The sequence below is a fragment of the Salminus brasiliensis genome, chromosome 11, assembly GCF_030463535.1.
Source record: "Salminus brasiliensis chromosome 11, fSalBra1.hap2, whole genome shotgun sequence".
NCBI lineage: Eukaryota > Metazoa > Chordata > Actinopteri > Characiformes > Bryconidae > Salminus > Salminus brasiliensis.
The window spans coordinates 25,746,373-25,769,628 of record NC_132888.1 but is presented as its reverse complement, the minus strand read 5'-3'; the positions used below and the strand labels follow the sequence as shown (position 1 = coordinate 25,769,628).

Here is a 23,256-nt window from a genome sequence, read left to right as displayed (position 1 = left end):
GGCCACTGAATGTTATTAGTTGCACCATTTTCCATGTTTTCAGCTCACACTAATCGTACAGGATACTTTACATAATAAAGTATGCAGAGAAACAGGAGGACTACAATCTGTAATTCTAGAACTACAAAGTTCTCCTACAGTGGGGAAAAAAGTATTTAGTCAGTCACCAATTGTGCAAGTTCTCCCACTTAAAAAAATGAGAGGCGCCTGTAATTGACATCATAGGTAGACCTCAACTATGAGAGACAAAATGAGAAAAAAAATTCTGAAAATCACATCACATAAAGAATTTATTAGACCCAGGGAATTGAAGTACACTGAGATGCTGGAGCTGTCGTCTCGCAGCTTACACGCGATCACTCAGGTTTGTTGACGGTGGAGCAGATGGGTCCTCCCAAGGTTTCTTCCTCCAGCTCTGAGGGAGTTTTTCCTTGCCACTGTTGCCGTTGGCTTGCTCATTGGGGGTCTTTGATTCGTTATTTCTTCTTTGTCTCTCTTTTATTAATCACTATTTATGTAAAGCTGCTTTGTGACGACAACAGTTGTAAAAAGCACAATACAAATAAATCTGACTTGACTTGACTCTTCTGCATTTTCTCTTTCATTAGTCCAACCAAGCCCGATTTTCCTCCACACATTACAGGTGCGGCATCTGTGGTTAATCCAACCAATTTTTCTCAGGGCAATGCATTTTTACTTAAGGACTTCTCCACCGCATCAAAAATGTCCCGTACTGTTGTGGTCCCATGCATGCCAGCTATATCCAACAGCTCCTCAGTGACAGAGAGGTCCGACTTCACGCCTCTAATGAAAATGGATAGCTGCGCTGTATCCGTGCTGTCTGTGCTTTCATCAAGCGCTAATGAAAAGGTGATGTAGTTGCGCGTCTCTGCGGCCAGCTGTGTTGCCAGGTTTCCTGCAAGTTCCCTAATTCTCTGGTCGGGACACAGCTGCTCACAGACCTTCAGCATACACTGCTTCAAAAATGCACCCTCTGAAAAAGACTTAGATGCGCGAGCGATTTCTTCAGCTACAATAAAGCCAGCTTTCACAGTTGCGTTGTTTTGGGCCGTAGCTCTTGTGAACATATTCTGCTGCGATCGCAGTTTGCCTTTTAATTCTTGTACAATTTGTTGCTTTTCTTGAAGGCTAACTTTGGCATACTTAGCTGCACTTTGCTGTTCATATCTCTTTGTTTTGTATTTGGTTAATAAAGTATCATGCTTTGATTTCCATCTCTGCGAGTGTTCATCCCTTCAGGTCTGGCCGTACACGCCATGACAATAACATTAACAGGTGAATGTCATTCTTTATTTTTAGCTTATTTATTTAGATTTTCATTTGTTGTATTTAATAATTAATTTATAATAATTTATTTAAGAAAGATGAGAGAGGCCTGTAATTTTCATCATAGGTACACTTCAACTATAATCCAGGAAATCACATTGTAGGATGTGTAAAGAATTTATTTGTAAATTTTGGTGGAAAATAAGTATTTGGTCAATAACAAAGGTTCAACTCAAAACTTTGTAACATAACCTTTGTTGGCAATGACAGGTCAAACGTTTCCTGTCTTCACCAGGTTTGCACACACTGTAGCTGGTATATTCAGCATGATTAAAAAACCACATGTATCCAGGATGTACTTGGATTACCTGGATGTCATGCAAGCTAGCAGACCAAGAAGCATCCTGGTCAATAAGATGCACAGATCTTCCATTAACTTCTGTTATTAGACTGTACTATTACACTGCATAGTGTTAGAAGGGTGAGCTGAACTGTATTGATTACTTAAGTGCTGATTTAACACTGGGAACTTTACTGTGCATGTAGTCTTTATAAGTCAGAAGTCAGAGGTTTCTTAATAACAAAAACTAACTGGCACCATCAATGATCAGAGACTAATCACATTCCTTTAACAGACGCCCTGGAGAGCCCAAACCTCACCCTAAACACCTCAAACTCGTCTCACCTGGGGAAGCAGTCCAGTACAGCTGTGACCACTGTAACATCTTATACAAATCACACAGGAGCAACTCCATCAGCATCACTGTGGGTAAGAGCACAGAGAATGGCTTTATAATAAGCTCATCTGACTGCAGTAGTAGTAGCAGCATTCTGTAATCATATGTGAGCAGCACGGATTGCTACTGGCTGTCTAAAAACGTCCATAAAAAAAAGTGTGCCACTACCGGATTCACACCCGGCCAGTTTTGTGCTTAGCATGTGCTGCTCTGTTTAGAGAACAGGTATGGACTATATGAAGTTATAAGAACCAATGAAAATTAAAGAGAATATTATATATATATCAAGAATTCTGTGATTTACACTATATGGACAAAAGTATTTGGACACCTGCTCATTCATTGTTTCTTCTAAATGAAGGATATAAAAAAGTATTTATCCTGCTTTTGTTGGAGTAACTGTCTCTACTGTTCAGGGAAGAAGGCTTTCTACTAGAGTTTGGAGGAGCATTGCTGTGAGGATTTGATTGCATTCAATGACGAGAGCGTTAGTGAGGTCAGGATGTTGGATGATCACCACCCCACCACCTCAACTATTAGATGGAGCACCACCATAATTCAGCTCAATGCTGGGTGGTTTTATACCCCTCTAACCCACGCCTGACATCAGGCATGGCGCAAAAAGGTTCATGTTTACTATCTGCTCCATAAAAAGTGTCCTATTCTAATGGCAGTACTTTTCTACAAGCACTAGACAAGCTGCGTGCTGTTTGCACATCTGTGTCAGAAATGGGTGCACCTTAAAGACGCTGAATTCAGTCATTAGAAGGTGTGTCAACAAACATTTGGTCATTGGCCATTATCTATTTTTAGTGGAGCAACTTAACTGGTATCTGTCTGGCTGTCATCAGCTCACAAACAGTAGCTTCCACAGAGAACTGCTGTATGTGTGAACAGCCACTGTGGGTGAGCTGCTGCAATCACAATGTGGCCTGTGTGAATGTTGTACCAGTTTACAGCTACTGATACCAGTTCCTCTTCTTTTCCAGTGAATTTGCTGCAGCCCAACATCTCCTTCAGTGCTTCACCAGTGTTTCACTGGTGGCTTGAAGGGCCTGAAGTGATCAGGAGCTACAGCTCCATCATCTGCTCCGTTCAACCGCAGTATCCAGGAGGCTCCTTCCACCTGGAGTTCAGTGGTGAATCCAGCATCACCAAAACTCAGTCAGCTGTTAACCACTCAACCACCTTCTCCTTCCCTGAGGCTGATTATGTCCACCAGGGAAACTACAGCTGTGTTTATGAAGTAACTGTGTCTTCACGCTCTTTTAGATCCTCCAACACGGAACTCTTGGCCGTCACTGTGAAAGTTACAGTAATAAGATGAGCTCATCGTTTTTCTGGACTAGTTCTCCTGAAGTGTAAATGTTCTGACAGTAATTTCTCCCTCAGTATCGTTGGTTCCCATCATCAGTTTTTCAGCAGCAGCAGCAGGACTGTTACTCGTATCAGTGCCGATCATTGTTTTCCTCAAAGGGAGAAATAAGCAAAAACTGCAGAAAGCTGAGAAGACGTATCGTAGACACTGTGAGTACTTTCTGTTCAGAGGACAGTTTACTGAGGTACATTGAAACTCACAGAAGGTAAACAGAGAGTAGATACACGTGTCCAAATGTTTGTGGACAACTGCTCATTCATTATTTCTTCTGAAATCAAGGGTATTAAAAAGTATCTTATTTTCTTCTCTGCAGAACGAGCATGGATGTGAGGATTACCACCCCACCTCATCCCAAACTCCCCAACTCATCCCAAAACTAATGGATGAAGCATCATCCATTATATTTTGAAGACATTTTACAAAATCTATAAGAAATCCCAAAAAGAAACATTCTTCTTGCAGACTACTTTGTTGAGTTGTTGTGGATCTCTATATTGAGAAGAAACAATGAGCATGAGCAGGTGTCCCAATACTTTTGTCCATATAGTGTACCTAGGTACTGTGTAGAATGCCTTTTGGTAAAAATATACTGAAAAACTATAAAAATAAATAAATAAATAAATAAATAAATAAATAAATAAATAAAAAAATTTAACCAGGCAAGGAACCATGTAAAATGGTGTCATGGTTTTATAAAGAGGTCTTTAAGAAAACCCTTGTTTAAAGTGTAGAGAAATGTGCTGCTGTAAAAGATGGTTAACCACTGAAAAGATGTATTTATTTATTTATTAATTTATCTCTCCACACAATTCTTCAGGTGCCAGAGCCCCGGCGGAAAATGAGGAGACTGAGGGGGAGGAGGATGATGATTATGAAAAAGCAGAAATCGCTCTTAAACAAAGAGAGGACTCTAATCTGGTGCATCCTGTTACACTTAGTAGTCTAATGCCTCTCTGGTTCGTCAGACTGGAATCTGATTGCTAAGTGGGATGAAATCTGCTAATTCACTCTTTTCCCAGTAAAGGGAGGGGATTTGGTTCTACTGGGAGGGACTTTGGATGTACGGAGAGGAGTTACGCTTGTACTGGTGGTGGTTTTGTTTGTACTCGCAAGACTTTTAATTGTACTGGGAAGAGTTCTGATTGTACTGGAAGGAATTCTGGTTGTCCTGGGAGGAGTTTGGGTTGTACTGGGAGGAATTCTGGTTGTACTGGGAGGAGTTGGGGTTGTACTGAACCAGGTGTAAGAGAATTAAAGAACTCTGGAATTAGAGAAGGGTGGAATTCTGGTGGCTTTTGCTTTGTGGGAGAAGACCAGACCCTCCTCTGAAAAGTGAAGCTAGGAGTGAGAGATGTGGCAGAGTTAAAGGAAAGTGAATTGCTACATAAGGTGGTTTTAAGCTTTTTCATATTTCTCATATTTTAACTGTATTGTGACTCAATTATTCTGTAGGAGAAAAAACACAGGATCAGGATCACCTGTTTGAGGAAGAAGATGGAGGTGAAGATGAAGATGATAATAATGAAAGTGGAGAAACAATTCTTCCAGAGAAAAAAAGATTCGGTGACTCTGATGATGACTACATCAATGTAGATGCTGATGTGGGAAAACCAGCATTGGAAAATCAGCAGCAGGTGAATGTTTATGTAAGCTGTGTAGATCATAGTCATTTGAGTCAGTACTGGTTATAATATTGGAAATGGACTTATTTCCCCATCTTTCAGGTTCCTGCCCATTTTGTAGTTCACATAACATTGACATTTTGTGGCTAAAATTGTGTCGTAAACCAGTTTTTCATTTGTGTGTTCTTATATGATCATCCTGTAGATGCCAAACGCACACACGACTGCCCATGTGGAGATTGAGATGGATGATGAAGATTATTATGAGAACTCAGAGGATTCAGAGTTCTCTGATGAGGACTACATTAATGTAAACTAGATAGTGGTGATGACGTACTCTGACCAGAAAAGTCAGGAGGCCTTCATACACATTCAGCCACTAAGCTCAGAGGAGCAGCAGAGTTGATTAGACCCTCTTCCTGTCCCTCTCCGGCTGAGTGCAGAAACCTTGAATCTTGTTGCTTCTTCCTACCCATCCAGCTCCTCTCCTGGAGACTGCTTTTATGACGCTATCTTTCTGGCTGTCCCAAAACCATCTCAACCAAAGGTGTTCCCCTGGATTCAGGTCTTGTGACTGGGAAGAACCAGTAGTGAAGAACACAGAACCCATTGTCATGAAACCAGTTTGAGAGATGTCTTGCTGGAGGTAGCCTTTAGAAGATGGGAAACTGTGGTCATAAAGGGATGCAACAACACATTCAAGAGAATATTGATTGGTATGAACGGCCCAAAGTCAACCAAAAAAACCTTCTCCACACCATTACACCTCCTCCACCAGCCTAGAATGTTCACACAAGGTAGGTTGGGTCTATGGATTCATCCTGTTTGTGCTAAATTCTGACCCTCCTATCTGTAGTGTTCCTCAGCAGAATTCCAGACTCCTCAGACTAGGCTACGTTACTCCAGTGGTGCAGTGTTGGTGAGCCTGTGCTGAGCCACTGCAGCCTCAGCTTTCTGTTCTTGGCTGACAGAAGAGGAACCTGACGTAATCTTCTGCTGTAGCTCCTCCATCCACCTCACCTGAGACACTGTTCTGCTCTCCACAGCTGTACAGAGTGATTCTCTGAGTCACTGTAGCCTTTCTGTCAGCTCCAACCAGTCTGACCATCCTCTGTTGACCCTCTCCTAGTAACAACGTGTTTCCGTCTGCTGGACTGGATGTGTTTTCTTTATTAAATCTCTGACTGTCTCAATTCCAGAAGAGGTGAGGAAAGCTTCTTCGAGCACCTGCTGAAACACTTTCTAGTGACAGATGTGAGTAACTAGGGCAGCGTCACTGCTCACACATTCAGACAGGGGGGACAGTGTGGAGGAGGCCGGCTGTGGTTTCCCTTCTGAGCTTTGCATGTGCTGCTATGTTGTTGATGCTCGGTGTAAAACATTAAGGAAAGGCCACACAAATACAAATCAGCTGGCCCTCCAGTTGGCTACCTGGAGAACTAGGGGCATGTCTGCAAGTGATTGCTGTGATTGTCTGAGTTCATCAACAGTCAAAATCAGTTGGAAGGAAGGGTGAGAACAGGAGCAGCAAGTGGGTAAAATAAGAGTTTTTAAAGTCGGCACAGACAGCAGTTTAACCTTAAGGCCACTACGTATTACTAATGCTGAGAGAATGGCAGTGGACACTAGTAATCTGTTTATTACGAGTGTCCACTGTAATACACTGTAATACACACACTCACACCTAGGGGGCACCATAGCCAATTTAGCATAGCCAATTCACTTACCATGTATTGTGGGAGGAAACCAGAGCAACCGGAGGAAAACCACACAGAGATGGGGAGAACACACCAAACTCCTCACAGAGACCAGAGCAGGAAAAGGTTCTACAGGGAGGTTCTATGGGGATGTTCTATAAGGTTCTATGGGGTGAGTTCTATAAGGTTTTAAGGGGAGGTTCTAAGGTGAGATTCTAAAAGGTTTTATGGGGAGGATCTATGGGGTAAGTTCTATGGGGAGGTTCTATGGGGAGGTTCTATGGGGAGGTTCTATAAGGGGCGGTTCTATAAGGGGAGGTTCTATGGGGTAAGTCATCTCTTTGAATGTCCTCAATGTTAAGGGCATAAAAAAAGGAATGAATGGCAGAATGTTCAGAGATGATGTCACAATGGGCAGCTCTCCCACACACAGCTGAGAGAACGGGAGCTACAGTTTGTTTCTTTAGTTCCAGTGCATTTAAACATTCAGTTCAAGTGAGGATTCTACAGATTTATCAATTCTTCTGTTTACAGACCGTCACTCTCCCTTTTCATGACGGTCATGAACTGAACTACATCCAGTTTTTTCACATATTTTTTTATTTTAAGATATGATTCTTCTCATCCCACCTACCACCTGGGAGTCCATGTTCAAGTATTTTCCAAGTATCGGTCAATAGATGCTCTAAATTCAGTTCAGGATGAGAAGATTACAGAGAGGACGTAATGTACACGAGATAAGGGGTAAAGATAAATTTACCATAACAGTGAAAGTAAATGTGTGTTCCCTTTTTACTCACATACTGAATTTACATATATATGGTCACCTGAAGTAATTCATAATTAATATACTGGCCTTTGGTCAGAGTAAGATCTTCCTGTCGTGAGTATTCAATCAGAAACCTCTAATCAGCATTAGTGAACAGTTCAGTTGTTTTTTGTATTGACTTTTACTGTTTTGACTTCTACATAGCCTGGTATACATAGAGACTAAATCTATAACCACTAGACTACTATAATAACACACAAAGTAAAGTAACAGCAAATGTTACATGTATTATGATTATTATTATTAGTGAAAAATAAGGGATTAAAGACTGCAGACACACTGCTTTCAGAATATAGAAGAGTATATATGATATACAAGCTGACAGCCCTAGTTTCTCTAAAGCAGGAAAGTACGAGCAGTTGGCATCATCACTCGACTATATGTTCAAAGTGTCAACAAGGAATAAATAATAGGAAAAGGGAGTGGTATTGAAACATTGGCAAAAAACAAAATCGATAAAAGGGGAAAAAAGCCTAATAAAATCAATTCAAGTTTATTTATAAAACAACGAATGTCATCACAAAGCATTTAACAGAGATCTGGGTATAAATACCTAGAATAAAACCCAGGAATAAAAACAATCAATCAATACTGAATTAATAGAATATGGAAATGCGCCGTCAAGCCATAAAAGATGAAAACGTGAGTGATATGTTGAAGTCCAGGCAGGTATGCATGGTCATGCAGTGAGGTGAGGATGAATCAACACGAGGCTCTAGATCAGGACAGTGGGCTGTAGGATAGTCGAGAGCCAGGTCTGGTGGTACAAGGATGGAATAGCTGGAACTGGGCATCTCAATACATGGTAGAGAGAGAGAGAGAAAACAGAAAGGAGGGGGGAAAACAAGGGGTTAGGAGATCCAATGGGTAGGGTGGGAGTCAGATCACGGCAAGCTTAAAACATCAACAACAAAAAAAAAACAGTAAAGGTTTCAAGCACATTTAAAACACATCTTAGATAAAACAAGGCCTTGATTCACAGGGAAAGTCCTAACTACATAAACATACTCAAAAGGATTGGATACAATAAAAATGTCCTTCCCTAAATTCAGGCCTCTTTTGCCACAGGACTTACTGTACAAATGACACGGGTAGAATTGATCAAGGTCATAACAGTAGACAGAATTGTGGCCAAAATACATTTGCAAAGAAACAGACATATCTACCACTCTGAGAAAAAGGCCTCAAATGAACAGGATAATACAGCAGTCTCGAGCACAAGCACTGCAATCCATATGATCAGTCCATAAACATTTTCCATTTACCAAACATGGATTTCTATCATCCCGTACAGAACAGCTCAGCCAGTTTGGAGCCGCTGCATTCTGAACTTATTTAATGACCCTGAGCTTATTTAAAGATTTACATAAACTTCCTACCATAGCAGCATTACATTAATCCAATCTTGAGGTTATAAATTTATATACATTTAATAGAGTGCGCGACTGAGTGAGCTCATTTGTGTTCTGTTCTGTTTTATTTTTTATATACATTTTCCTTTGACTTCCTTTTCCTTTGTTTCATAAATTCAATATCACTGTAACTTACCTGGAAGTATTCAGCTGTGTGCTTGTGGTGAAGCGTCCTTCACATCTGCTTGAAGCCACACTACCACATCACAGCCAGCCAGCCAGAGTTGCAGGTGGACAGACAGCCAGCTACAGATTTGTAGATGGGTAAAATAGAACGAGCTGCAGATGAACAGAAAAACAACCACAGAGCTGCAGATTTAAAGACAAACACAGTTGCGGACAGTCAGAGTTGGAACCAGAGTCTAAACAGAATGAACTGCAGATTTATAACCAGAGAGGTATAGATTGACAGACAGACAGACAGACAGAGATGCAGAAGGACCGAAAGCCAAGGGACATACATACAGTCAAACAGAGTTGCAGATACATAGTCGGAAAAACAGCCAGCCAGCCAGCCAGCCAGCCAGCCAGAACTGCACATTGAAAGAAAATTAGCCACTAAATTCTCACACAGTTGCAGATAGACACAACCAGCCAGAGATGCAGATAGTCAGACAGTTTCACATGGATACAGCGTTTCATATGGATAAACACAGCCAGAGTTGCTGCCAGAGCCTTAGCAGGATGAATTGCAGAGTTTTAGATGGAGACAGACAGAGATGCAGAACGGTAAGCAGCCAGCGAGCCAGCCAGAGTTGCACAAGGACAGCCAGTCCAGCCACAGAATCACACATGGAAAGAAAGCCAGCCAGCCACAAAGTTGCACATGGACATGCAAACAGCGCCACACACAGTTGCAGACAGACACAGTTTAAAATGGACAGCATCCCCAGTCAACCAGTTGTAGATGGACAAACAGCGAAATACACACTGCCAAACAGTCACACAGTCAGAAAGACAGCCATCCATTGAACTGCACATGGATAGACAGCCAGCCATCAGAGTTTAAACAGAACGCAACAAAATTGCAGATTCATAGACAGCCAAAGAGTGCTGATGGACAGACAAGCCAGAGAGTGTTGATGGACATTCACACAGCCAAATATAGTTACAGACGCACAGTCAGAAAGACAGCCAGCCACAGAGTTGCACATGGATAAACAGTCAAAGCAGCACACAACAACAGAGACGCAGACACATAGTCAGAAAGAAAGCCATCACTGCACCTGACAGCCAGCCAAACAAAGTTGCAGAGGGATTATCATACATTTGCAGATGGATAGGGAGTTTCACATGCATAGACAGCCAGTCAGAGTAGCTGCCAGAATCTAAACAGAATGAACTGCAGCTTTATAGACAGCCAGAGAGAGGTGTAGATGGACAAAGGAACATACAGTCAAACATGGTTGCAAATGCATAGTCAGAAAGACTGCCAGAGTTGCACATTGACAGACAGACACTGAATTGCAAACAAATGGCCAAGCAGACAGCCACACAGGTGTAAATGAAAAGGCAACCAGAGTTTTAAATGGAGAGACAGCTAGAGATGCTAAAGAACAGGCAGCCAACCAGAGATACACATGAATAGCCAGGCAGCAAGCGTTGCACATGGACATGCAGACAGCCATAGACAGTTGCAGATGGAGTGACAGCCAACCAGCCTGCCAGAGTTGCATCTAGCTTAGCTTACCAGTATACATCAACAAGGCCATGTAAACAAGACATGTAAATAATGTCGTATTGTCATTTTAGGATGTGATGACCACCCCTATAGCAAGCACTTGGTTCACTCCAGGCTAAGCAAAGAACGAGCGCCTTATGTAAAGAGTGTGCGACTTGTCTCTTTCATGTTCCGTTTAGACTTGGTCTATACTTTCCATTGACTTTTTTGCACGAATTCAATAAACATCACTGGATGTATTCAGCTGTGTACTTCTGGTAAAGTACACACTACCACAACACAGAGACAGCCAGCCAGAGCTGCAGATGGACAGACAGCAAGCTATCGTCTTGTAGACAGATAAAACAGAACAAGTTGCAGATGGACTGAAGAACAAATACAGAGCTACAGATTTATAGACAGAAAGTTGCAGACTGAGAAGAGGGACATACATACAGTCAAAGAGTTGCAGATGCATAGTCGGAAAAACAGCCAGCCAACCAGAACTGCACATTGAAAGAAAGTTAGCCACTGAATTGCCACACAGTTGCAGATGGATACAACCAGCCAGAGATGCAGATAGTCAGACAGTTTCATATGGATAGACACAGCCAGAGTTGCTGCCAGAGCCTTAGCAGGATGAATTGCAGAGTTTTAGATGGAGACGGACAGAGATGCAGAACGGTAAGCAGCCAGCGAGCCAGCCAGAGTTGCACACAGACAGCCAGTCCAGCCACAGAATCACATATGGAAAGAAAGCCAGCCAGCCACAAAGTTGCACATGGACATGCAAACAGCGCCACACACAGTTGCAGACAGACACAGTTTAAAATGGACAGCCACCCAGTCAACCTGTTGCAGTTGGATATACAGCCAGTCAGAGTTGTAGCCAGAGTCTAAACAGAACCAATTGCAGATTTATAAACAGCCAGAGAGTTGTAGATGGACAAACAGCCAGAGTTGTGGATCGAAATACACACTGCCAAACAGTCAGAAACCGTCACACAGTCAGAAAGACAGCCAGCCATAGAGTTGCACATTGTTAGACAGCAAGCCATTGAACTGCACATGGACTGACAGCCAGCCATCAGAGTTTAAACAGAACGCAACAAAATTGCAGATTCATAGACAGCCAGAGAGTGCTGATGGACAGACAAGCCAGAAAGTGTTGATGGACATTCACACAGCCAAATATAGTTACAGACGCACAGTCAGGAAGACAGCCAGTCACAGAGTTGCACAGGAATAGACAGACAGAGCCTAGGCAAAACCAGTTTTAAAAACTGTGATGGAACTATGCTAAACAAGTCCTTTTCAGTAACTGAAGCAGGTCTGCTTTGGAGCTGGTGCACCATTTATTAACACAAAAAGCTGTGGTTAGAGAGTGATGTGCAGGCTAGATCATCTGTTACATGAATCAGATCTTTACGGTGAGTCGGTAGGGAGATTATATGCCTTATATGTAAAGAGAGCTACCTCAGATTAAAAGTTGGACTGACACACAGACACTGAAAGTTGCAGATGGATGGACAACCAGCCAGAGTTACAGATGGACAAAGAGATAAAGATATACAGACAGTCACACACTGTTGCAGATGGAATAGATAAAAAGACTTAGCTTTTTATCATAAATATGCCGCCACGACCAGACCTGTAAAGAAAACTGTAATAGTTAAAACCTGGGGGAGTGGATTCATTCAGGGCCATGTATTCATTAGACATGGTGAACTAAGGTGGTTATCCCTAATAAAGTCATTGATAATGTTTGGTTACAATGTGTGGGACCAACACAGGTTAGATACTGCAGGGTTTGTCAGAAATATGAGCTAGAGACAATTTTTAACACAAGCAGAGCAATGGCAGAATTAATGACTGGAATAAAGTAAATCATGTAAATCACTGGCCCTACCCAGTCACACCAGTCAGGCAAGTCAGTCCTAGCATAGTACCTTCTTGATGTTCCCGGAGAGATCAACAGCACAGCTGAAGCCTTTCTTTGCAGAAGGGGACCGGACGTCAAACCTGCAGCCAGTGGTGGAGCGTGAAGAATTGGCTGAACGGCTTGCTCCCTCATCAGTAGATGGGCATGGGGCTAGAAATGACGATCCTGGCAGCGGTCTTCTTCCATATGTTGTCTGGGAGCCTGCAGTAGTGGTCCTCCTGGACACTGGCACCTTGGAGTTACCCTTTGTGACAGATATTAATTAGTGTTTTAGAAGAAGTCTCCAAAAACGAGAACACCACCCTGAGTAGTTGTCCTTCGCTGAAGACAAAGTGCCGAGGACATTTTACCGGTTTCCCTGGTCACGCTGACTCTCCCAGGGCCTCTCCACTGCCACCGTATTCCTTGAGTAAACACAGGGGTTAGTAAGTTAGTAAAGCAAAATAATATAAAGTAACACACTAGATAACACAAGGATTAAAACTGGCTAAGAAACAAGCCAATGCTAATATTAAAGAAAATAAAGAAATGCCTAGGAGTAACAAGCAACATGAGAGGTCTTGTGGACAGAGGAGATTAAGATGAACCTATATTAGAAAAATTGTGTGCTGCTCACTAGCACTTGGAGGGGGGTTAAATTGTCTGCAATCACTCCTTTATTTACATGTAGACCTATATGTAGACCATGGCTTTGTAGCTCATCCTCAGGTAAAAGAGAAAGAGTGAGAATAGAACAATCCACTAAAAGTTATTTGGTTTACTACACCACAAACCCCCAAACCCAATCAAAAACCCTAACATTCAAACAAACATACAGTCATTACACCAATACACACTTTGACGCAGATGACAGCAAAGTACGACCTTCGGCTCCAGCAGATGGACGTTACAACAGCCTCCTTGAATGCTTTAATTAATTGTGAGATCTGTAAGAAGCAACCAGAGAGATTTAAGCGAAAATCAAACATGGTGAAAAGGTTTTCTGTAAAATGATTAAGTCATTGTATGCTCTCAAACAGTCTGGAAGAACCTAGGGGGTGCATTATGATCTAGATGAAAATGGCTTTACACAGAACCTAGATGACCATTGTGTCCAAAACAAGCACACTAAAATCAGGTGGATAATACTAATAATCTGGATTAAGGATCATTTACCAGTTTTCCTACCCTGAGGATGAAGAATCTGGATTAATTCTAATAAGGTTGTTCGATTTTCTGACGTTCTAATTACAAATCATGCAAGGGACAGACAGTCTCGATACTGCAAGATTTGTCTGAAACATTGAGTGACACTGATATTATTTTTTCTGCTTGTATCAAAAAGTAATATCGCACACACACACACACACACACACACACACCTGCCAACTGTCCAAATCACCAAGAATGAACGACGGACCCCAGGCGGCCTCTTCGATCCTTGAGTCTGTCTTTTTCGGAAAGGTGTCCAGAAGTGTGCGGCAGTGCTCCTTCAGGGCCTCGCTGAGTCAGGTGGAGAACAGTGGAGAAAGATGATGCTGAAGGTGTCACACTGCCGAAGCACCAATGGAAGCCTGTTCAGGACACAGGCACCTAGAAAACAGGAGACAGCGGCGTTACTCTTTGGGCCCAAAATGTAAGTGTTTCACAGTGGAATCTCCAACAATGAGAACACGACGACTCTCCCAGGCTGCCTCCGGCCTAGTCTTCCATCTGTGGAGTTTGGTCTGTCTCTACAACAGCAACTAGATCTGCGGTTCAAGCAGGACGAGCTCCATGCAGAGCGTCTGTTCCTCCGCGGTCGCCATGTTCCTCGAGTGTAAACACAAAGACAGAAATGCAAAAGTCAGTTAGTGAGAAAAAGTACTGTACAGTAACACAGGTAGCAGATAGCACAGGGATTACAAGATAAATAAGACAAAGCCAATATTAAGGCTATAAAGTAGGGATAGTTGCTCGACTCGGAGTCCAATTACGTCACAAGCTTTCAAAGCAGGACCGCATCGAAACAGCAATTTGGAGTCTTGCTCAAAATACTAGCTGGTCCTATAGATCCAGTGTGCAAAAGAGGGTTATAGATACACTCTGATGAGAGCTATCCAACTACTGTTTTTGGGTTGTTCCAATAGACAAAGTATAAAAGAACCATTAAAAGAACTGGTGGATGTTTGTATGTTTTGTTGTGTTTTCAGTGGGTTTGTGGTGCAGTAAGCAAAAAAACACTTAGTGGATGGTTCGCTCTGCATTTTTTTCTTATTAGTTTGAAGACAACTTACAAAGCCGCAACCATTACAACATGTACAAGACCTGATCCAAGTTGGACAGTCACTAAATTGTCACAGTTCATTTGGGTCAGACAAGAACACTGGACTGCAGTCAAGCATGTAAGGAGGTACTTAAAGGCTCCAACTAATCATGGACTGTGTTACCAGAAGAGAGGAGAGAAACTGAAGCTTGAGGCACACAGTGATGCAGATTTGGCTTCAAATACAGAAGACAGGCGAAGCACAACAGACTCCGGTTTTAGTCCAACTAAAGATGGTCCTCTTACTCTCTGCTCGGTCTACATGTGAAGGAGAATATATGGCACTCGCTGTTACCATTCAGGAAAGCTTGTACCTCACACAGCTACTAAGTGCCATGAACAGTGATCACCAATATGCACCTGTGAAAATACCTGAAGACAATCAAGAAGCAATCACTCTTTCCATGAACCCTGTATGGTGACAAAGATGAAGACACGACCACATTAGACACCACTTCATTCGATCAGTGCTCCATGAGTGTTAAATAACTGAACACTGTCCCACAGCAGATATGGTTATGAAAAAGCCAAACCTTTTAAAGAGGAGAGTATTTGGATCAGTATACAACACTTACAAACATGACAGATAGAAGCTAGAGTCAAAATGAGAAAGGGAATCTTTGTAGGGTACAACAAGAACAGTCCATCATACCTAGTCTATTTTACAGACACAGGGAAAGTCCTCAAACGCAGACTGGTGAAATTTCTTACAGAGTGTGTTACTGAACACCAAACCCAGACTGACCAGGCAATAGCAGATGACTTCCATGGGGAGAGATGTGTACCCCCATGCCAACAGCTAACCGTGTTCAGACTCCAGAAGAGGTAAAAGGGTTTCAAACTGACGCTTAAGATGGCGTTTAAACAAAGGTTGACATAACAAACACTATTCAAAGAGAGACAGGAAAGCACCTCAGTATTTAAGCTGACTGTGTGTCAGATATTAAAGACCAGATACTGACCAATACTGACTACTGTTACAGGGTCTGTAATGTACCACAGAGCTTCAAAGAGGTGTTCAACAAAATCACAGTTTGAGTTGATGCAGATGACCTTGAGCTCCACCAGGTGGACGTTACAACATCCTACTTGTATACACAGATTGATGGTGAGATGTGTATGGAGCAACCAGAGGGATTTAAAGGAAAGACAAATACAGGTGAAAAGGTTTTTAATCTAGATTTGCACACAGAGAGTGTGTCTGAGTCCCGAACACCAATAGGAAGTCTATTCCAGAGTTGGGGAGCCTTAATAAGAGATAGAAGATAAACAAGAGAAAGCTCATCCTCCAGCGTTGATTCTTCTAAAGCGAGGAACTGACAGAAGGGCAGCATCCTGTGAACGAAGTGTACGTGATGGATTATATGGTTTAAAAAGTTCCCCAAGATATTGTGAGGCCAAACCATTTAGTGACTTCTTAGTCAGAAGGAGTGTTTTATAATCAATGCAGAATTTAAATGGTAACCAGTGCAGGGACGAGAGAATGGGACTAACATGGGCACATTTTCGAGCTCCTAGTGAGAACTCTAGCAGCTGCACTCTGAACTAGTTGGAGCTTTTTTTATTGATTTACATGATTTGCCAATTTACGCAGTTTGGCAATATTACGTAGGTGGAAGAAGGCTGTTTTAATTATGTAACAGATGTGTGCATCAAATGAGAGGACAGAGTCAAAAACAACTCCTAGGGTTTTTACAGTGCTACTGGGTATGACTGAGAATCCATTTAAATCTACAGCAATATTTGCATTTTTGGATCAATAAGTAAGACCTCTGTTTTTTTCTGGATTTAGCAAAAGAAAGTTGTGAGTCATCCAGTTCTTTATGTCTTTAAGACAGTCTTTGGCTGATAAGTAGAGCTGGGTGTCATCAGCACAGCAATGAAAGTCAATACCATGTTTACGGATTATTTTGTTCAGCGGCAGCATATAAAGAGTAAACAGTAGCGGACCCAAGATTGATCCCTGAGAAACACCATATTTTACTTTTGAGTAGTAGGAATTTTCATTATTTAAGTGAACACATTGGTGGCGATCTGTTAGATACAATCTAAACCAAGTGAGGGCCGATCCTTTAATTCCTACAGTATTTTCAAGCCTGTCAAGCAGAACTGCATTATCTATGGTGTCAAATGCAGCACCAAGGTCAAGCAGCACAAGAATAGTAGAGCAGCCCCTATCAAATGAAACGAGGAGGTCATTTGTGGCTCTTAGTAACGCTGTTTCAGTGCTGTGGTTGGGTCTAAATCCAGACGGAAAGACCTTGTAAATGCTACTGTTGTGGAGGTAGGTGCACAGCAGCTGAAACACTGCTTTTTCTAGGACTTCGGCTATGAAGGGGAGATTTGAGATTGGTCTATAATTACCAAGCTCATTGGGGTCAAGGTTAGGTTTTTTGAGAATAGGCTTGATAATTGCTGAATTAAGGGATTTAGGTATGTAGCCAATGTTGAGGGAAGAGTTAACTATGGCCAGTACTGCTTCTATAACCCTAGGCAGAACCTGTTCAAACAACTGTGTTGGAACAGGATCTAGTACACATGAGGATGACTTTAATGAGCTAATAATGCTAACCAAGTCCTTTCAGTAACCGGATGGAAATATTCAGAGTGTGCATTAAAGCTGGTGCACCATTCATCAACATTCACTGCAGTGGTCAGCGACTGACTATGAATTTTTAGTCCAATGTTTTCCATTTTATCCTGCTAATGTCAGCAGGAATGGCTGAGTTAGTGTGTCTGTGACTGCTGTTAAGTTTGATCACATTATTAAAAAGGAATCTGGGGTTGTGTTTGTTATTGTCTATTAGTGATGCGATTTATGATGATTTGGCTTTAATTAAGGCTATTTTGCATTCTGCATGACTATGATGCCATTCAAGCCGTAGAGAGTACATGTATGGTCATTATACCAGAGCGCTAGCTTTTTCTCCCTAAATTGTTTGATCTTAATTGGCACAACATTGTCAAGATTAGAGCGGAGCACGGACAGCAGATCATCTGTTTCATGCTCAAGATCTATATGATGAGATGGGCTGGAGATGGTAAAATCTGGAAGGTTATTAATAAATACACTAGCTGTAGACATTGTTATGGTACGTTTTTGCTCATAATGTGAGGCGGCAGGCGGATATCCTGGTTTAAGACTATATGATTAGGTAATGGTCAGAAATGAAGTCAGGCTGAGAAATGCTTACTAAATGTTCTGTTTCAATACCCAGGGTCAGAACTAGGTCTAGTGTATGGTTGGACCTATATTTATGAGTTGGACCTATAACATTTTAAATAAATCCCAAAGCATCAAGATTAATTTTAAACCCAGTTCTAAGGGGGTCCTGAGTCTTTTTTTTAAAGTTGATTGAAATCTCCAACAATCAAAGCCTCATCAGTAGAGAGAGCTACTTCTGAAAAGAAGTCATCAATTTCACTAAGAATACGGTCCAGGAGGACGATAGACTGTAATAAGCAGAAAACAGTGCTGCTTTCTAGAAGCCGGAGAATAGCCTTCCACTTTAAGACTAAGCACTTCAAACGATTTAGCTTCATAACCTGAGTTTTGGATTATGCCTAGAACTGAATCATAGATTGAGGCTACGCCGCCGCCACGACCTGACCGTAGTGGATAACTGCAGTAGTTAAAGCCTGGGGGAATCGATTCATTCAGAGCAATAATTCAGTAGGTTTAACCCACATTTCACAAAGACACAGTGAACTGAGGGGGTTTACAGTAATAATTTCATTGACAATTACTACTTTACATGCTAGAGAACCTATGTTTAACAGCCCAAACTTAATGTGGGAGTTGCTAGTACTCGGAAATCACGAAGCGCTAACGTTGATTCTAATCAGGTTGTTAAAATAGATTTTTGAACGTCTACAATTGTGGACTATATGAGGGACAGACAGAGTCTCAATACTGCAGGGTTTATCTGGTAAGCTATATGAGAGTGATACTGGTAAATTACTATTTCCCTCGGCCTGCTTCTCCAAAAGCCACTGGATCTTCTGGTCCAGCAGAGCAAGCTCCTTGCTGAGCGTCCGAAGAGCACATTCCTCTGTGGTCGCCTTGTTCCTTGAGGTAAACAAACACACAGAAGCGCAATCGACAGATGGTAAGACAAAGTAACGTGAAGTAAGAGGTCGCAGTTGGCACAAAGATTACAATTCCAACCAGCTAAGAGAAATAAGAAGCAAATAAGCAAAAGCAAAGATGAAGGGATATCAACTGAGGACTAGGAGTAACAAGTCATTTTTCAAGTAATAAGAGAGCAAACAAACAAACAGCAGGTGAGCGAGCGTACGACCTGTCCACCGGAACCGCAAACATCTGCAGTTCATAGCTTTATGATGGGAGAGTCATATGTCTGCTGTAACTGGTGGGTCATCATTTTCTATCTGTGGGGCTCTGGTAGGAATCTGCACCCAACATGTTGCACAGCTGGACTGTAATACCTTTATGTGTGTATTGGGGAATGTGGGGATGGGTCATTTATGCTTGATTTAAATATTAGAATGTAAGAATAAATCACAGGTAATAACTTTTGACTCTGTGGTTTTACAGTTTGTAGAAACATGAATTTCACTTACTGAAGAATTCAGTCTTTAAATGAATCAAATGCATCAATAAACTCAAAGTTCAAATCTGTTCAAATATCATTTATACCGTCTCATAAGGTAGACAATCTTTGCTCACATATTTTCTAGCAGTTCTTATTTTTTAAATGCATTATTGACAGTATTTGATGTATTTGGCAGAGATATATCAGCATAACTAAAGTCTTTTTGTTAAATTGCAGATGATTCTGCTATTTTTGTCAGTAAAGATTACTTTATTTTACAGGTAGTTTTGTTAAAAAGCCTTAACAGATTAAAAGCTGTTACAACAGATTTTTAATGTATTCCATTTATTCAGATTTTGTCAATATGTGCATCTATTTATAACTCTTGCAGTTTATCAGTTTGACCACATGGTGACATCCAAGCTCCATCCATGAGGTCAATTCCAAAGGGATTCCTTCTCACTATATAGAAGTGCACTCTTCTATTCGAGTGAACGGCTTCTGTGTCCTTAATAGTGAGTGATTGGAGTTAATATTATGTGAATATTAAAGAATATTAAAGACACTGTATTAGACTCTCGAGTGCAGAAGCCGTTGTTGTGTGTTTTTGCTTTATAAAAGTGAACTCCATAGAGAGGGAGAGTGTTCCTTCACATTACTTCATGAACTAAACTAAAGTCCATCAGAACCCTAAACTATTGCCAATTTGCACAACAATAAACTAGCTTTATCTTATTATTTCATATTTTAATATTTTTTTTAAAAACATATTGAACTTTAGCATTAACTGAAAGAGCAACAGAAACAGAAAAAAAATTAACAATGTTTATGGAGATTAAATTGAAAGAAATTGCACTCCATACCATTACAATATGGCATTAACAGCAAACAGACAATGAAACTAAGTAAAAAGGTTTTATTAAACCAGCTAAAAGAATCATATTTCATCCTGACATGGCAAAATGTACATAATGTAGGTTTCACTTATATAAGAGAATATCAGCCTTATTAAAAAGACACCCACCAGAAACCACAAGCAACATTTTACCACACAGAACCCACACAGTGTCTATGTTTTTTATATATGTGACTTTCCAAAACAATGGAATCACTTCAGTATGCAGACGGCCCGTCACACCAACATCATCAAGGGAATACTTACATAATTCTCCCTCTGAGAGCATCACTGAATTTAAGAGTCTTCTGTAGGTCTGCTGGTGGAGATGAAAATGGTGTGCTTACACTTTTGCTGAGCATCTCTTGAAGATGACCTGGGAGTCCTTTAGAGGAAAACTTGCAGCCCTGTTTCAGCTAAAGCGGTGACAAATGTTCCCCATCACAGGATGGATAGTACCAACATCATCATACACTGTAAGACAAAAGCAGAAAATACACAAAAGCTTCATTATGATGTTGCAATAAAGTGTAGTGATGAAGGCAGTAGTGCAGAGTAAAAACCTAGAACAGTCATAAATTAAGTGCTTTGAGAGACTGGTTCTACAGCACATCAGAGCCAGTCTCCCACTCAGCTTTGACACACATCAAGTTGCCTTTAAGGCAAACAGGTCCACTGAGGATGCCATCACCACTGCCCTTCACACAGCACTCACACACCTGGATCACCAGGGGAGTTATGTGAGGATGCTGTTCATAGACTTTAGCTCTGCCTTTAACACGGTCATCCCCAGCAGACTGGTGACCAAACTCACAGACCTCGGACTTTCCCAACCCACCTGCATCTGGATTAAGGACTTTTTAACAGGCCGCACCCAGTCTGTTAGATTGGGCCGCCGTCACTCCTCTAGGGTAACACTCAACACTGGAGTTCCACAAGGTTGCGTGCTGAGTCCTCTTCTCTACGCACTCTACACCCACGACTGCACCCCCACCCACTCCAGCAACACAATCATCAAGTTTGCGGATGACACGACCGTGGTGGGACTCATATCTGGTGGAGACGAGACCGCCTACAGGGATGAAGTCCAGGGAATGGCTGAGTGGTGTGCAGAGAACAACTTGAACTCTAAAACTTGAACTCTAAAACAAAGGAACTGGTTATAGACTTACGAAGGAGACGCATCGATCCCACACCACTCTTCATAAATGGGGACTGTATGGAAAGAGTGCCTTCCTTCAGATTTCTGGGTACGCACATCTCTGAAGATCTCTCCTGGAACACCAACACCACAGCTGCGGTCAGGAAGGCACAGCAGAGACTAATAAATAATAAATAAATAAAAAATAACCTCCATGAGAAGCTGCTGGTGTCCTACTACCGCTGTGCCATTGAGAGTGTGTTGACCTACTGCATCTCAATATGGTACGTCAGCTGCTCAGCAGCAGGAAGGAGAGCACTACAGAGAGTGATCAACTCAGCCCAGAAGATCACCAGCTGTCCACTGCCCAGTCTGGAGGACCTGTTCAGCTCCTGCTGCCTCAGCAGGGCAGCCAACATCCTGAAGGACTCCTCCCACCCTGGACATCATCTGTTCCAACAGCTGCCTTCTGGAAAACGCTTCAGGTCCATCACATCCAGGACAAACAGACTGAAAAACAGTTTTTACCCCAGCGCTGTACGGGAATCTGAACACAGCAAAACACACACACATTCACAGAGCACTACCAAGGAACTGAAAACTGAAAAGTAAAAAAAAAACAAAAAAAACAAAACAACAACAACACTGATAGCTGCACTTTCACCAGCCATGCGCACTTTCACTTTTCCATATTTATTTTGAAAAAATCTCTTAACTACTCAGGACTTGTGCAATAATCTGTTAATTATATTGTATATATTTTCATCATCCACTGTGTAAATTTGTGTGTCTATTTTTGTTTTTAGTCGTGTTAATTATTGTATGCTTAAGCACCTTAAGGATTGCTGCTCAATTTCGTTGTACATTGTGCAATGACAATAAAAGTATCTTATCTTATCTTAAATATCTTATAATCGACTATAAAAGACACAATTATTCATATGAAGTTGGTTCATCACATTACATTTGATGGCTATACTGTTTCACCTCCCATTACTTTATTCCACTTACCCCTGAGAATCTTCCAAGAGTCTTCTTCTTTTGTTTTCTAAGTAAAAATAATGAAATATCCTCCACAGAGAAAATTCTGTATGATTTCATGCAAATGACTTTTCTATTTACTAACTTTCTTTAGTTATTTGTGTTCCCATTAATAAAAATGCTGACCTTTCACTGAACACATGGTAGTTAGCTAGCTAATGATCAGGATTTGTCTCCAGATATTAAAGAAACACACAGGTTTCAGCTCCAGCATTTCTTGACCGCAGTGCTTCTACCTGTATGGTGGTCTTTGAGGGGTCAGGTACGGAGCGGATCTCTGGTTGTGCTGTAGCTTCCTATCCCGCCCATTGCCCCACTCCCCCACCCCCCAGTCCTACTGCCACACCCCGGGTTGCCAGATAAGGAAAAACAACAGCAAGGAAACACAGCGAGCTGCAGCCGTGGAGGCGAGGAAGCGACCTGGACCTGGATCATAAGATGTTACACAACTAATCTACGTCCGACTATCTTTCCAAAAATCCCTTTGAGGCGTTGATTCGTTATTTTCACAATGAGGAGTTTAGTGATCAGTGTAAAGAGGCTGCTGCATCCCTGTATAACATTCTAATGAAGTCTGAGGTTGGTGAAAAAAATGCTGCTGCTACTGTTACCGCTTTGTTTTTCTGCACGCTGTCATTTCATTTATTAAACATGTTCCTCTTCTCATTCTCATGTATTTCATGTTATACATATATATCCTGATGTAGACAAAAAAAATCCCCATAGTATTACTCCATATCCATATTTATCATGTTTTTGCCTTAAATGTATTTAA

At 41.5% G+C, this 23,256-nt stretch overlaps 1 protein-coding gene across 1 annotated transcript in view; it reads left to right on the top strand.

Annotated features, from left to right (window-relative positions):
* The first annotated feature begins 2,964 nt into the window (after positions 1-2,964).
* LOC140565090 (uncharacterized) overlaps positions 2,965-23,256 on the top strand; it is a 473,464-nt gene continuing 453,172 nt past the window's right edge. Inside the window, exons 1-2 of the mRNA XM_072690902.1 lie at positions 2,965-3,327; positions 7,459-7,465. Of these exons, the coding sequence (XP_072547003.1) occupies positions 2,965-3,327; positions 7,459-7,465 (370 nt within the window). The remainder of the gene's footprint in view (positions 3,328-7,458; positions 7,466-23,256) is intronic.